This window comes from Simochromis diagramma, unplaced genomic scaffold, assembly GCF_900408965.1.
Source record: "Simochromis diagramma unplaced genomic scaffold, fSimDia1.1 OVJJ01000302.1, whole genome shotgun sequence".
In the NCBI taxonomy this organism is placed as follows: Eukaryota; Metazoa; Chordata; class Actinopteri; order Cichliformes; family Cichlidae; genus Simochromis; species Simochromis diagramma.
The window spans coordinates 3,478,828-3,495,393 of record NW_024386792.1 but is presented as its reverse complement, the minus strand read 5'-3'; the positions used below and the strand labels follow the sequence as shown (position 1 = coordinate 3,495,393).

The 16,566-nt window shown below is 42.1% G+C and overlaps 2 protein-coding genes across 8 annotated transcripts in view; one reads left to right on the top strand and one right to left on the bottom strand.

The window, feature by feature from the left end:
- dclk2a (doublecortin-like kinase 2a) overlaps window positions 1-10,694 on the top strand; it is a 46,924-nt gene extending 36,230 nt beyond the window's left edge. For 3 of the 7 annotated variants that reach the window (XM_040023852.1, XM_040023853.1, XM_040023851.1), the window contains 6 exons: window positions 52-185; window positions 442-519; window positions 1,328-1,424; window positions 3,533-3,613; window positions 3,705-3,818; window positions 7,249-10,694. In XM_040023852.1, coding sequence (XP_039879786.1) covers window positions 52-185; window positions 442-519; window positions 1,328-1,424; window positions 3,533-3,613; window positions 3,705-3,818; window positions 7,249-8,004 — 1,260 coding nt within the window. In that variant the 3' untranslated portion in view covers window positions 8,005-10,694. Of the gene's footprint in view, window positions 1-51; window positions 186-441; window positions 520-1,327; window positions 1,425-3,532; window positions 3,614-3,704; window positions 4,393-4,424; window positions 4,561-6,723; window positions 6,737-7,248 lie in introns of those variants that run through there. The other 4 variants (XR_005694778.1, XM_040023855.1, XM_040023856.1 and 1 more) reach the window with 4 other exon arrangements.
- lrba (LPS responsive beige-like anchor protein) overlaps window positions 10,592-16,566 on the bottom strand; it is a 178,107-nt gene continuing 172,132 nt past the window's right edge. The window contains 3 exon segments of the mRNA XM_040023850.1: window positions 10,592-11,919; window positions 13,066-13,217; window positions 15,978-16,174. Coding sequence (XP_039879784.1) covers window positions 11,829-11,919; window positions 13,066-13,217; window positions 15,978-16,174 — 440 coding nt within the window. The 3' untranslated portion in view covers window positions 10,592-11,828.

Below are 16,566 nucleotides of genomic sequence, written 5' to 3'. Positions count from 1 at the left end.
TTACAACAAATCCAGATCCTCTGTGGGCTTTAAATGAGTATTTCATTCTAGGTTTTTGAGTACCCAGATGGCACCAAATCACTGAAACTTGGAGACTTTGGCCTAGCTACAGTAGTCGAGGGCCCCTTGTATACCGTATGTGGCACTCCTACATATGTGGCTCCAGAAATCATCGCTGAGTCAGGGTAAGCTGGACGCTTTGACGCAATATGCTTTAGTATTGTGCTAAACCAGTGTACAATACAGCAAGACAAACTACGCATACAGTATGTGGCAGCAGGCACGTTTATGTGGTAATATGTACTGTTGTATCGTTACAGCAGATTAGAAACTTTCATTTGTCAAATGTCAAAATGTTTTTTCTGTATTTTTATGTCCAGAAAGAGTTTGCTTTAAACGATTTAGTCTTTTTCTGGCTCTGTTCATACCCTCATTTCACAGTTATGGCCTGAAGGTGGATATCTGGGCCGCAGGTGTCATCACCTACATCCTCCTGTGTGGATTCCCTCCTTTTAGAAGGTACTGGGTTCACATAGTTCAGTAAACAAACATGCAGAGGGACGTGGTTTTCAGTTTTAAAGGTAGATACTATATCACAGGTGGATAACAGGTGATGCCATATATTGCTACCATACTTTTTTGCCTAGATTTAATGAGCGAGGATGCTGTTCAAGTTCATTTGGTGCCAATATATCAATGACAAGCTAGCCATGCCCTAAAATATGCTTTACTTTGCATTTACTTTTTATATGACACCCCAGCTTATTAAACTGAGATAGTGCAGTATTAAAATAGAAAGTGGAGATATAGATTGAGTCTATAAATTAAATAGGTCATAACCAGGCCAGAAGTCAGATTTTTCTATCTTCTTATTTTTCCACCCACAGGAGTCACCCCCTGCTGGCCATTAAAACGAGTGCAGCTTAACTTTGCAGTCCTGAAGGCTATGCCAGTCATTAATATACAGTCTATGACTTTGAGCAAAAAATTCAATCTTTTCTAAATTGTCAGCAGAAATTCAGCCACGTTGTCAGTTTGACTTTCATCACTGTCAGTTTGCTACATCTGTACGCTGTCGCTGATATTAGTCACTGTGCTAAGGATTGTGTAATTTGATTTACGTTAATGTGACCCATATGTCATCTCTAGCACTTCATGTTTATGGCAGTAGCCACAAATTGAAACTCAAAATGAAAGGATTTTATTATGCAAAGTACAATACAGATGGTTCAGTTTTTTCACAGTTTAGATGTATGTCACGTTTGCTGAGTAATGCATTATAAATTCTGAGTTGTTTTTCTGAGTGTGTGTTTCTCCTTCAATATAGTGAGAATAACCAGCAAGAGGACTTATTTGACCAAATCCTTCGAGGGCGACTGGACTTTCCCAGTCCTTACTGGGACAACATCACTGACTCAGCTAAGGTCAGGACCACTGATTTACACAATTCATATATATTCATTAGATGACATTACTCTGGAGGGTTACGCTACCCACTCTGTTGTTTAATCCTTACCCTTCTCTCTGCATTGGCTGCAAAAAGCCTGAAACAAGCCTCCAGCTTTTTTAGTTCAAGTATACAAGAGTAGAGACTCCTGTAATAGCTGCTTTCTGCTGAAGGACACAGAAACCCCCTCAATTCTCTAAGTTAATGTCAAGTATTAGGGTAGCAGCCGGCACTCAGCGTGCAAGACCTAACTGCTAATTAAACACACTTGTGTTACAGTGGCTTTGTCGCTGTAGACATGAGCACAGTTATTGATGCCACACCATGAGGCAGCGTGGCGTAATGAAGCTGTAGATCTAAGAGAGCACGATTTCTCTGGAAACAATATATGCATACGTGACTTCCTGAGTGCACATGTGCACAAATGGTCATTATTTATATTTTAAAAAGTGGTTCTTTTAGGAACATGTTTATAATTTATTGCAATGCAGAAACCAGCTTTGCCAGGAATATACATTTCCAGTTTTTTTGTTGAGATAATATTTTTTTATTTTCCTCCCAATAAAGCAGTTAAAACAGATAAACTGCTCCAGAAACAAATAGCATAAAGCTGTCAGTTATCACCATGCTTGGTTAGCATGGTGTATCCATAAATTGTATAAATGCATGAGACAGATACAAAGATATGCTAATAGTACATAAAGTCCTGTAATTTACTTCTTGCACAGTATTTTAGTACAATTACCAGCACTCTAAGCAATATTAGTTGTCAAATAATGACAGAAAAATACTCAAAAGGCTACTAGCAAGAAGCTAACTAGCAGTCATCTAGGGGCAGCTGCCAACCCTTACTAACACTTAATTTTAAGATTTAAAAGTGTTTAAATCAGTGAGTAATATCAAGCACAGTTACTATGAAGGGGTAAAATAACTAGAGTGACCAAAACTGCTCTTTGCAACATACTGTAGATCATGTTTCTGTTTGCTGTAAAGTTGCATATTTTGACATAGGAGTTTATGGAGCTCGGTTCACTTTTTGAGCTAGCATCAAGGAGCTGTAGTTTATACTTGTTCCACACTTTAATTTTCAATTTAACTCAAAGTCCACTTGATTAGTTCAAGCATACACCCACCTGATTCTGTGTATTGGTATTTATCAGATGGACTGAAATGTGACTATACATGGATGATTTTGGCCTGCGGGTAGTCAGTGTTGCCAACTCCTCAGTAAGGAAAATCGCTATTGGTTGTCCTAAAAGTCGCTAGAAGTCGCTAAATGACGCCATCGCCTAATTTGCATAATTAGTCATGCTAATGTAATTGTAACCTATGTTGTAGGCGAGAAAAATAACATTGTGGAAGAGACATAAAGTGAGTAAAAAAACGTCCTAAATGCATTTAGGATTTATTTAGAACTACAAATTAAATTTCTTTTAGCAATTATTGTTTTTTTAATGTCACAATTTCAACCCTGCTTCTCTATCCGGGCTTGGACCGGCAAAAGTGACCCGAAAAAGGCACTCTGGTGGAGTTACTTTGTGTGTGTGTGTTTATAAGTAGTTTTAAACCTTGTGATCCTCAAAACAACATAACAGTAAAAGAAGAACTGACTGCGTTACAGTGATGCGCGATTCATTTGCAGTTTGGACGCATAGGTGTGAACATCTCCTGCCCTGATAGCAGCTGAGGGAGGACTACCCTCTGCCCATGAGCGCTTTGGCACGGGCGAGGTGCCCACGGCACCCGCTGTTTGTTGAGAAGAGCGATATGTGCTTTCACGTCAAAAAGTCGTCATAAATAATTTTCAAATAACACCAGAAACAGTCACCAGATTTGTCGCTAGTCGCTTTTTAGAAAAAAAGACGCTAAGGGGGTCTGAAAACTCGCTAAACATAGCGATAAAGTCGCTAAGTTGGCAACACTGCCCACGGGTTTGCTAGAACACCTTCATCGGTCACATATCAATTTGGCACTTATTTCTTGTTACACTGCCGCCTGGTGGCCAAAACCCCCCCGAAAAGACTTTAAGTCTAAAGGAAATTTATCTTTAAAGCTGAACTAATCTAGTGTTGTGAAATGTTGCAGGAGCTGATTGGAAAGATGCTGCAGGTCAACGCTGAGGCTCGATACACAGCACAAGATGTTCTCTCACATCCATGGGTCACGGTACTCTAACACCATCTGTATTAACACAGCCCGAGACTGTGGTTATTTGTTTCTGTGTGGATTTCAATATTGTGTGTTTGTGTGTGCCAAGGATGATGCAATCATGGAGAATAACATGAAGATGGAGGTGACAGGTAAACTGAAGACTCACTTTAACACCGCGCCAAAGCACAGCACCACCACAGCCGGGGTGTCAGTCATCATGGTAAGCACCTGAACGAGACATGATTTGTTACATATTTCTGGAGGGTTTTTGTTTTTTCAATCCTGTAACTGTAATGAGATTACCTTTCAACAATCTCCTAAATCTAAATCAGCAATACTGATGTCTTGGTGTGGGTTTAGTTGTAAGTGACCCGGAGCCTGCAGTGGGATGAACATGTCAGGCCCTTTTCCAAGCATTTACTGCGTGATTGTGAATGTTTGACCCAAATACACAAGATTGCGCTCCTAACCAAACAAAGGTTTAGTTGACCACTGGGCCAAGAATTTCTGATCTCGTGTTCATCCAGGAAGACGCGGATGAAGCCATAAGTCTTAAGACTTCAGAGACAGAAATACACAATTTATTCCCGTAGTGTGGGCAGCTCTTCATCTTGTCTCTTTCAAGCCTCATTTACCTCATTTCCTGTTGTACAGTTTGACTTCCTCTCCTCATCAGGTCACACCACCCATCAGCTGAGCACAGCCTCTCTTCAGTCTGTCTAAAGTGAAAGCAGGATGGTGGGGGTGGAGGAAGGAGAAGTTGTCTTTGATTAGAAATTTGATTTGGCACTCCAAGCCTCATTCTGTTGTAAATCTCATTTGACAGTTTGAGGTGTAATTGCGGGCCCTGACCTCGGCTCCTCCTCTTCCTCCTCCTCTCCACGCTCTTCCTCCACCCTCATCCTCACCCCTCCCTCACACCTGACCCAGGACCACAGGGGACGCCTGGAGCTGAGAGCTGGGTACACACTTCTTACCACCGCCCCTCTTAACTCCCGTCATCCTCTCCAGCTATCACCCTTCCGCTCGCACTCTTCCTCCATCTACAACAACTCCCATCCCCACCCCCCAGTCTCCCTCCTCACCCTCCCGTCTCACCCTCCCTTTCCCTTCCTTCCTGCTTCATTCTCCGACCCCCTGTTCCACTTCTTGGGCTGCCAGCTGCAGTGACTGCACTCACTAACACTGTGTCCTGGATTTAACCCCCTGACTCTCTGCACATGTGTCATTCTGCTCCTTTTATTCACATTCAGCTCCTTTTGTGGTGGTCACAACTTTTATATAATATGATTGAAAAGAAAATGTTGGTTTTTCTTGGGGTTTTTTTTTTAGGGGGGGGGGGGGGGGGGGGGTGTTGGATCATACTGTCACTGAGGTTTTAAAAGCATGTTTACACTGCTAGCGCAATGCAGTTTGCCTCCTTCTCTGTATTTATTATGTCAGTCATCACATTTGTCTTAAAGTCAACTTTCTGTAACTGCTGATCTAATAAATCAATGATTGGCTGCTTAGCAGTCATTCCCATTTTTGATAGTCTGGCGCCACCTTGAGGAAAAGCTTTGGAAGTGCCGGCACAAAGTCGTAGTTGCAGAGAAGGATTCAAAGTGTCTTTATGGCTTGGATGTAAGACTCCATTTGCGCATTTTAAAGAAATAGGGCCAGATTGTTCTGTGATGTCTTTGTTGTCTACAAATCCAACTTTTTAAAAACACCCAGTGATGTCTTATTAAATGGACGAGCACTTCTTTTAGCAAAGCTGCCGCAGAGAGGGACAATGATGCATTTGTTTAAAAGAAAAAGGGAATATTAACATTTTGCTATAGCATGGTAGCTAATTATAGCATCCATGTTTAGAATAACACAAGTGTAGAATACGTTTGGCCCTCTTGAATAAGTCGTCATTAGTTATACAGTTGTGTATATCATAATCATCTGGTCCCAGTCACATTACTGACCTCATGCAAATGAACCTAGTTAGTTCTAAAACGCTCCTCTAGCTGTTTCTGTTTAGTAGCACTTACTTCTACAGGATTTTGTTACTCTCAACTGTTTTCAGAGACGTTGCTGGAATAAAATTCACGGAACGAGCAAAGTGTCTCAGTTTAAACATTTTTGTGTTCTCTTATGAGATTTGTAGGATTACATTATAATTTATGTTTTACATACCAACCCAACTTTTGGGGAATTGGGGTCATACAATATGCGCTGCTCCCTGCAAGTCTTTTTCCTAGTTTGATCTGGAACGTACGTCACAGCACGCCACGGTCAGAGTTCAACACTAAGCCAAAGTTGTAGAGCGGCGTGGAGCCGTCGTCACGTTGTATGTGAAGGGGCGTTTTATGCAAGCAGATGTCTTTTTGAAACAATCCACCGTATCCGCCATTAAAAAACAAACAATAACAAAACTCACCTGCAAACTATATCCATCGTTTATATACAGTCTCTGTATGTACTCTTATTAAACTGCCTAATGGTGTTTTTATTAATCTGAACACTTAACTTCCAGCAATGCCTTTAGCCAAACGATTGACCGTTTATTTTCTCCAAAGGATTTAGTTTTCTATTTTGTACAGTTTCACTTGTTTGTCCAGATTATTCACTAAAAATCAAGCTATTTAATAATCATCAGTTATTAACTCTTCTGTCACAATTTATCTATTATAACTTCCTGCTCAGAAAACTGTGCTCAGTTCTTTAACTTCCACATTTCACTCTGAGGTATGTGAGGTATGGGAGTCGGTGATCTCTCACCCACCAACAGACCTTAAACAACAGTGATAATAATTAAAAAAATTCTGGAGTGATTACAGGCTTTTCTTTTAAAACTAAATCCACATTTAATCCACTCAGTCCTCTGATTGTTATGCAGCACTCGCTGACACTAACCCTTTTACAGAAGGTTTCACAGTTTGTTCCATGTCAGTCCTCTGAAGGAGCCTTTTGGTTTGGAGTAGTTTGACTTGAAACGGCGCAGCAGCACTGAGCTGGAACAACTGTCCACCAGCTGTCATGCTTGTTGTGTTGACTTTTCTTTGTGAAGCTGTGAGTAAGACTAGTCTCTGTCCCTTTTTTGCTTCTTCCCCACCTCCCCCGCCACCTTCCTGCTTTTCGTCCCTCTGATTTAGCTCCAAGGCAATGGTATGTACTAACACGATGCTACGCCTCATCTGTTCTGCTGCTGAGATTCAGCAAAAGGGCAAGTGAGGAACGTTACATTTACTAGTTTTGTCTTAAAAGTATTCTCAAGTACGTGTAATTTTGGTTGATTTATGTAAAAGTGAACCATTAGGCATCCGTACAAAGTAAAAGTTCCCTTTCTCATTTGCCCTTCGTCTGTACATAGAGTAGCACTTTGATGTGGTTTTTCTTCCTGTTTGGGTCAGTCTTCTGTGCAAAGCATACTTTCTTTTGGTGAACATCTTTCAGTTTTTTTGTGTCCATTTATTTCCATTAGCTTATTAATTCATTCATTTTGTTTACTCACTAAAATCTGGGTCAGTAGTTCTGAAAAAAAGAAAAACAAACACAGAAGGATTATTTATGCTAAATGAATGTGATTTCCTGAGATCAACCCGCAGTATCTCTTTCTGTTCTGACTGATGTTGCTGGATGCACGCGCGTCAAGCTGATGGTTTGTTTTGTTCCTCCAGAACACAGCGCTAGATAAGGAGACCCTTCAGCTCACGGCCCGTTGTTGTCCAGGGCCACAAGCGGTGCCATGTTCGCCCCTGTTGCATGGCACTGAAGTCCCATCTGCTCTTCCGGACCAGTCGGCGTCACCATTTGCCAAAGTACCCGAATCTAACGAGCTGGCTTCAACAGAAACTGCTAGGCCTGATACTACGTCCAAATCTGCACCTCCCCACTCCGATTCTCCGAATGACAGCCACACATTAGCTGCTAAGCTTGACCTGCCCACCTCTAATCTTTTAAGTTCACTTCAGTTTTCTCCTTCACCCTCTGTTGAAACTTGTCCCATCAGCTCTTTGCTCATTTCTTCTCCACCACAAATAGAAACCTCCCCAACTGCTGCCCCCTGCTCGTCTTTAGAGTCTACCTCACCCTCGTGTCCTCCTGCTGTTCTCGCATGCATAGCTCCCTCTGCACCCATCTCCCGTCCTTCCCCGGCATCTCCAATTGAGCTGACCACAAATGCTCCCTCTGCTTGTCCTACCAAACAAGCAGCATCTCAGCCTTCCTCACCCACTGTCTCCCCGATCCAGCCCGTTGTGTTATTCCCTCTCTCATCCCCAACAAAATGTGAGCCTTCCTCCCCCTCACCTATCCATCCAACCCTGTTTCCCTCTCCTCCTTCCACACCTCTGAGATCCACCACCCCGCCCTCTCCTTTTTGCCCTCCTTCTCCTATCCCTTTAACTGCAGAAGAACTTATGGAGAAGCTCTAAACACTCTTATCCCCACAAACAGAAACAGAAACCATAGGATGAAACATCTCAATTAGCATTTCCTGGTAGATGTAAACTGAGCCAGTGACCGCTGTGACCATGCCTTTTCCCCCTCATATTCTTTTCCCGCTCATTTTATTAGACAAAGGATATGAGGCATTTTCTGTACTCTGTTGATTGTATATATATTTTTATTTATTAATTGAGGATGTTGAAAGGGAATGAACTGAATATCGTTCTTCTGAGTGGTTCGTCTTTTGAATTCATACACTGCTTAGTCAGACTTCGTGTTTTAGTTTCCCATTTGGATTACCCGGGGCCCCTTTTTAAAGGGTTATTCAGTACAAACGCATAGCAAACTCCTAGAGAGGCTACTGTGTGTGATTCTGTATGCGTTTTTCAATCACTTCACCATATCGAAGTCCCAAATTTGCTAGACTGTCTACCTGTAGTAAAGTCATCCTGATGATAGTGGCCAATTGACAATTTCATGCATTGTATGCATTGTGTCGACAAAGTAAAGGTGATATCTGCCAAAGTAGCCCATGGCTAAGGAGTCAGAGAGTGTTTCAAACAGCTTTAGCCCCACGTATGTGTTTGAGTGTAAAATTGGGAATCATCAGATCTGTTAAATTTGAAAGAAATGGCTGTTCACACGCAATTTTGAAGCTACGTCTACAGTAACATCCAAATGACCTCTAGTGCAGCAGTTCCCCAAATATTGTGTTCTGCAATTCTTCCAAAAGTGAGAAATGCTGCAAAAATAGTCTTAGAAAAATTGCTGTTTTAAGATCAAAAGTTTCCTCTTCTGCTCATCTATCCTCTTTATCATTTTTCAACTCCTTAGATTTATTAGCCAATGTTAGTTATAAACAGAGTGCTGGTTACAATGTTTCTACTCACAGCAGCACCCTGGAACTGGAACTGTTTGGAAAAAGAAGCATAAAATCTAATTTGTTTTTTTTTGTGAGCACAAAGTATAATTCTACCCTTCATGATGGACTGGAGACAGACGTGTGATGGACATCTAAAAACAACTAGCTAAAGGTCATTGCATGTCCAGGCACTACTGAAGGAAAGTAATGTACTCCGTACGTGTATTTGAGTCATTAAAGTCTCTTTGTTTGAGTAGACGACTGCAACTTTCACTCATACGCTTTATTTGTATGTAGTGTGCTGAACTACAGCTGTGAGCACATGTAAAGAGAAGAAAGATCCAACAGATGTTAAACCGAACTGCACGGTAACTTTTATTTAACCGAAACTCTCAATACAAACGGCTCTCAGACGTGACTGGTACTGTACAGGAAAAACATACTTGCTGGTATATTCTCTCCGGTCACCACTACGTCATGAGCTACGCACACTCAATGGCCACTTTGTTAGGTACACCTGTTAAACTGCTGCAATTGACACTTTGTCAGGTTTGAGTCTTGATTTTCCGATGTAAACAACATGGCATGGATCCATCCTGCCCCGTGTGGTGGCGTAATGGTGTGGGGCTTTATAGTTTTATTACAGTTAACTAAACTAAACTAAAATTCTGAAAATTAATTTAAACAAAATTATATAGAAGGGATCTTTAGATTTAGTATTTGTTAGTCTGGTTAAAAAATGTTATTACATCTTGCCTGATGTGGTATTAATGGACATGTTTGAGACTCTGGATGCGAGTCAGCAGCTTAAAAATTTATTTATTTATTTATTTATTTTTAATGACGAGAAAAATATGCCCTCCATACTGTACAATAATAATTTAAAAAACTAACACTGAAACTCATCAAAACTAAAGTAAAATGAAACATTTTCAAACGGTAAAAGCTACACTGAAGGTGGCGCAGTGGTTAGCACTGTTGCCTCACAGCAAGAAGGTCCCGAGTTTGATTCCAAAGGGCCCGGGCCTTTCTGTGTCTGTGGGGGATCTCTCCCAGTACTCTGGCTTCCTCCCACAGTCCAAAGACATGCAGTTAGTGGTGTTAGGTTAATGATTCTTAAATTGGTGCCTGTATGTGTGAATGTCCAACTAGTAAGGTGTACCTAAAAAAAGTGTCCAGTGAGAGTAAAACCACATGTTCTGTTGGATTTAAAGGAATGATTATCCTGTTATGATTATTGAGTTCGGACTCGATCACAGGCCAACAGCTTATAGATTACCTTCATCAAAACCAGATCTCACTCTCTGCAGCGTAAAAACAAATAAAGTGACCTGTTTTGTCCTCGTTCTTAACTCCACAGCTGTTGTCAGCAGAGCCAAATCCTCCGCTGGTTTAGCACCAGTCTTTTCACTGCATGAATACTTTGTTTGCAAATTCAAGTTGCTACATGGCCTAATTTTTCTCCTATGTACTGTATATGTAGTCAAAGTAGATTTTCATGCTTTAACAGTTTGTAAAGCAAAAACTGTATGAGAAGAGCAAATGTATCAGTGGTTTTTATGAGGCACTGAGTGGTTGCTTTTAATGTCCCACTATTTTAGAGAGGTTCAGCAATAAAGACTTGAAATTAGTATTTGTTTTTGTGTTGGATGTGTGGGTTACCACTAGGGGGGGCTCAGTCACACCTTATAAAAGATACACCAAAGGACAATTCAGGTTATAAAATTCCATTTTATTGTCAGAACTCATCACACAAAAACACTCCAAACTGATTGGAAGAAAGAAAAAAAAAAAAGGATTGGTTGATAGATAAAAGTAGCTCCCGTGTTGCTGGAGATTCAAACCATTTTAGAAATGCAACTTTAAAGAAAGGAATGCTTCCTGAAAATCAAAGATATAAGAGGACGACTGTCTAAAGATCAAAAGAATGTGTGTGATTAGCATTTAAGTATTGAATCACATCGATCAATCATTCTGTGATGAAAAGAGAGGAAAGAAATGGAAATGGTAAGTCCCTCCCCCTCGCTGCTCCAGCTTTCACTGCTCATCTCACTGCTTTGGAGACTAGACTCAAAGTGGACTCTGTGCTGAGGTGGTATGAGCTGAATCCTCAGCTCTTGATTTTAGCAGGGGGGAAAATAAAACAAGATTCACTGCTTACTCAGTCATAAAGGATATAAATCTTAAAAGGAGCTGAAAGCAGATTTTAACATTACAGAGTAAGTTTTATGTTTTTGATGTTCAAAGTATTAAATAACGCAAAGAGGTTGCACTGATGTTTTATGAGTAGTGAGCCATGCACACAAACGTAATCTCTTAGCAAGTACGGAGGTACAGAGGGAGTAAAAATTTTAAATATGGAGGACTACATTTAAACATTTTATATATAGTTATTTATATAAATGTATATTCCCTCTTCAATATCTTCCTGTGCTTCTACTCAAACACTTTATATCTATGTGCTGTGTTGCCAAAACAGGAAAAGCATGTTAAAATGAATGACAGCTTCATATTTATTCACCACATACACGCCTACAGAAAAAAAAAATCATTCACCCTAAAGTACACAAATATTTGGATTTTTACGTCACAGAGAAATGATTCTCACCAACTTCCCACAAATCCCTCGTTTCTTATTTTGAGAAGAAAATAGACTCTTACAGCTAAAAATAGATTTGTTTTTAACCGTAAAGTAACGTAACCCCCACCCTAAGACTGGTATGAAAATTTTCTATCTGATCTACAAAATATAGCAATGCCCTTTTTAAAAATAGTTTGATTCTTTTGCAATAACAGGACATGTTGGGGTTTTTTCCTTCTTTCGTTACATTCAGGATATCAGGATATAGACAGAATAGTGCTTTTGATAAGAGTTCACACTTGCAACAGTTTGGATTTCCCCCGCCCCCCCCTCAACTCTTGTCAGTCAAGTCGCTGCTGATTTCACCCTCAGTATCTGGTCTGGTACTCGTGATGCCACCTGTTGAAGTCGTTGTAGAAGAGGACGATGCTTCCCGACGCCATGCCGGTTATGATGCACCTGAGGAATGTTAGAAGGGAACATCATGAGGCCGTGAAGGTGAGCTTAATGGTTTGCCTGCTCTCTTGAAGTGGAGGAAATTTTAATTTTGTAAGTTTGCTCACTTCCAAAAACACAGTTTCTAACTTTTTTAATTTTCATGGAGAGAAACAGAAAATCAACCAAAAATCTAGAAAGAGACGTTACACAAAAGTTATACATCATATTGAGTGAAATAAGTATTTGATCCTCTACAAACTAACCAGAACTCTGGTTCCTACAAATTACAATCAAGCCATCAATTACACATACTCCTGACTTTAACTAGTTATGTGTATGAAGCACACCTGTCCACAGAATCAATTTCTTCCATTAAAACCTCTCCACCACCGTGGGTGAGACCAAAGAGCTGTCAAAGGACGTCAGGGGCAAGATTGCAGACCTGCACAAGGCTACGTGGGCTACAAGACGCTTGGTGAGTAGGGGACAACTACTGGTGCGATTATTTGAAAACGGAAGAAATATGAAAACTCATGTGGAGTACAGCCCAAAGAACACCATCCTCACAGTTCAGCACAGAGGTGGACCCATAATGCTTTGGGGCTTAACAACTACTTCACTGTACTAAGGGACGACTGGATGGGGCCATGTACCATAAAATGTTTTAATCTCCTTCCCTCAGCCAGAACACTTCATGATGGGTTGTGAATGGGTCGTCCAGCATGACAATGACCCAAAACATATCACCAAGACAACCAAGGAGTGGCTAAAGAAGAAGCACATCAGGGTCATGGAGTATTTTCAGACTTCAGTCCTTTAGAAAATCTCTGGAAGGAGTTGAAACTTTGAGCTGCTAAGCAGCAACAAAGAAACCCCCAAGAGATGTGTGACCAACCACAAGAAACATCCTACTGCTGTGATTGGCACCAAGAGGTTCTCCACTAAGTACTGAGTCATGTTTTGCTTGGAGATCAAATAGTTATTTTACTCAATGACATGCAAATCAATTTATAACTCTTATGCGATGTGTCTTTTCTAAAGTTTTGGTTAGTATTCTGTCTCTCTCCATTAAAACTAGAGACCGTTCGTTATTGTCCAAGTGAGCAAACTTCAAATAAATATAGCCACTGTTGTACATATGCATGATCTTTTGTTTGAGCGCGTTACCTTTGGTCATGTGACATGGCCATGGAGCGGATTCCTGCGTCACAGCCCGGATAGGTGAACAGCTGTTTGAGGTTGTGGACCTGCCAAACAGATACTACGCCTCCATCGCCGCCTGTCAGCAGGTATTGGCCATCACGGCTGAGGAGCACAGCCTGTGAAAGATGATCAGAGAACTTCCTTCTTAACTCTTCGCTTCCATCATACAAAATCAATTATTTACCAGCGTCATCTGTTAAGTGTCCCACAAAGGTCAAACTCAAAGGTTTTTAACTTGGTAGCGTGTGCATAAATTGCCTCTGAATAAGCCGCTGATCTGGGGGCAGTTTGTCTCTACCGTCAAAGCAAAGCTCGTACCGCGAGGTCGAGCGATCCGACAAAAAATCTCAGGTCAGCGCCGCCATCCTGAGGGGTTTTTCTGCACACAGACCCCGACCCGCAACAAAGATGGCTCCCCACAGCGAGGCCCGGAGATTTACTCGTCTCATCTGCTTTTCCTGCAAACTGTAGCGGCCGAACGGGTCCCGCGGGATTCACATGTACACAAATCAAGTCGTGTGCTGGAGTCTATTAAGAGCGCAGCGCATAGTGGAAGCTGAAACTGAACGAGTCGGGAGCATCAATCAGCAAGTAACCGTAGCCGATGAAATGACGAGGCAGAATGTTAAGTTCTAAAAGCAGCAAATGACACTAATTTAGAGCTTTTTGTCCTCTGCGGTTTTTGTGTCATGCTTTGCGGCGATTCAGCGGGAGACGCTTCAATCAGCAGCCGCATGTGTGTTGAATTGGGCTCGCATTAAACGGAAAACTGAAACCTAAACTTGAAGTTGGAACGAGTCATTTTCAGGAACTTGATTCGGTAAGGAAAACATAAATAACCCTTCAAGACCTGCAGCCTAATTAAGCAAAAATGTTTTGTATGTAAAGAGAGGGGGGAGAAAAAGCTTATTTCTCATTCAGGCACAAACTTGGATGTGAAGGCGCTCCCACACACAGATACACAAAGCGTTGCGCAGTGATGCCCTGGATTCTCAGCTGGCCTTGAGAATCAATCCAAACTAATTGTCACGTTAGATCATCGTCATCGCGGCGCACGAGCGAGCGCAGCTCCGGGTTGATTTGTGTGCTGTGGGTCTGCTTTGTGTCCACAGCAATTGTCTTGTGTGTCAACATTCAGAGTTAATCTGACAGCGGCGATAAAGACGAGTGCTCATTTCAGTCTGAGCCATCAACCAAACCACCACCAGCACAATAACAGGTACAGTGAGATGAAAGAGAGCAAAGTGCTCGGCGCAGTTTAGCCAAGTTGCCTAAAAGTTTGTGACCATAAGCAACATAATAACGTTCAACAGAGCAGCAGTAAAAGTAAAACTATTTATCAGTTCTTATGCTGTATTAATGCACTTGTGTATCTACTAATGGAGTCCATGACCTTACTGGAGCCCAGCAGGAGGCAGGGGAGCTGGCAGACATGTCAGCCTGGCCAGGTAGGAGGCTGCAGACAGACATTATAAATCAGTCCTTTGCCACTGGGCGGCCAAACAAGATGGCCGATGGCTCTGTGGGGGCTAAGATGGCTACCCGGGCTCGGATGACTAAAAAATGACTCCAGCAGAAACACATGCACTTTTAATGCCCATATTTCCTACTTCTTTCAAGGAACAGTGGGTGGATTCTGGGGCTGGAGAAGGTAAAAAGTTTAATTTATGGTGCCGTTAATCCCCCTGTTACACGGACGCAGGCAGCGAAAGAACTGCTGGAATGGTTACACTGCCTGAGTTATACTAGTACTTAAAAGAATGTAATCCATTCAGTATGGCTCCTGTCACCCGATTCTGCTATTAGACTAGGATGCCGACTGTTAGCCTGTCATCTAACCTCTGACTCCAGACCCCTATAAATTCACAGTGCATACACTCTCTCTCACAGTCTTCCTCTCCGTTTCTGAGTGTGTACTGCAGGCCAGGACAAACACTTATTTATACTGGAGCCCTACTGTGCAGAGGCTCCAAGGGCTGAGAAGATTGATTCTGGTATGTACCAGAGTGTACAAAATACTGTTGGAGTCTCAGACCAGGAGGGTGAAGCAGAGAGGGTGAGGCAGGCGGAAGGGAGGGAGTTGAGACTCTTACAGCCTCACTCCAAGATATTAGGATTCTCCTAATGCCATCTGACACGACTGGAATTTACAGCAGCAGAGGAGAGCCGACAAGAACGCCTGTAGCTTGAACTGTTCCCAAGTTTCATCTTCAGAAAGAAACCAAAAAACTGAAGCTCAAAAACTGTCTGAAGGACGCTGTTAGTTTTTCTTAAAGACACAAAGGAATTCTGGATCCAGCATTAGTTTCACAGGGATTGTAATGCACTCCGTCAGTATTTGAGTATATTTGTGGCTTTGTGTGGGAGCCGGGCTGGTTGGCAGGTTAGGAGCCTGGGCACAAGAGCTTTCTTAATAGGAAACAGGCACGCGGCTGCCTGTCAGAGCTAGCTTACATTTCCCAGGCCAAACCGGACACATCGGGTCGGGAAACTAAAGGCAGTAGTCGCTATCTTATGTCACCCGAGCCACGAGGGAGGAAATGTGGGAAATGGGGAATGTGTCGTCCCGCGCTGCAGGGTAGTTAATGGTGTTGGTGTCCAGAGCTGACCACTCCTCTGGAATGTTTTCCGCCAGCGTCGCCAACGCAATTTGACCTGACAACAGAGCTCCGGATCAAAAGAGGCCTTTCCTCTGGTGTAATGCGGGTGAAAAGGAAAGAACAGATGTGAGGCTGTAAGTTTGTCCCGAGGCACAGCGACCTTTACCTCGCTCGCATCTAAAACCAAGACCGAGCTTTTAATCAGGGAGAGGACTTTCTATGCTGATGCAGTGCAGACGCACACATGCAGGCGCACGTGTGTGATCGTGTCCTCACCTTGACGCCATCTTCCACTTCCATGTGCCTCAGCAGTTTGCCGTTGACACTGAAGAGGCAAAACTGTCCCTTGTCATAATAGATAACGCAGTGTCCCTCGGCGGAGGACTGGATGAGGCGAGGCCGCAGGCAGCGCTCTGGTCCCTCCAGGGTCCGCAGCAGGTCCCCATTCATGGAATGGATCAGACAAGGACCCTCTATACACAGATGAGACGAGAGGTTAGAACAAATTAATCCGCAGCTTGATTTAAGCATAAATGACTTTTTAAAGTTTGTTTTTAGCTTATTCTTTTAATCTTCGGTGCAGCTGTACACCTATAGTAGAAATACTTATATCTTCTCTTTTCCATCAGTTATTTAGAAAAAAATGACCTTCATATCTTGTTTATATAATTGCTGTTATTCCCACACATGTCTGTGCATCATCTCTGAAAAAACATCTGCCCATACACAGCTCACATACTCTGCAGGTGTTCCTAATATAGTGGCCACTGAGATTTGTCCTTTGTCTGCTCCTGTGCATTGTTAGTTTTAAATAGCAAGCAGCACAAGTGTAGCCTTACATTTTTACAGGGACAAACAGTCTCAC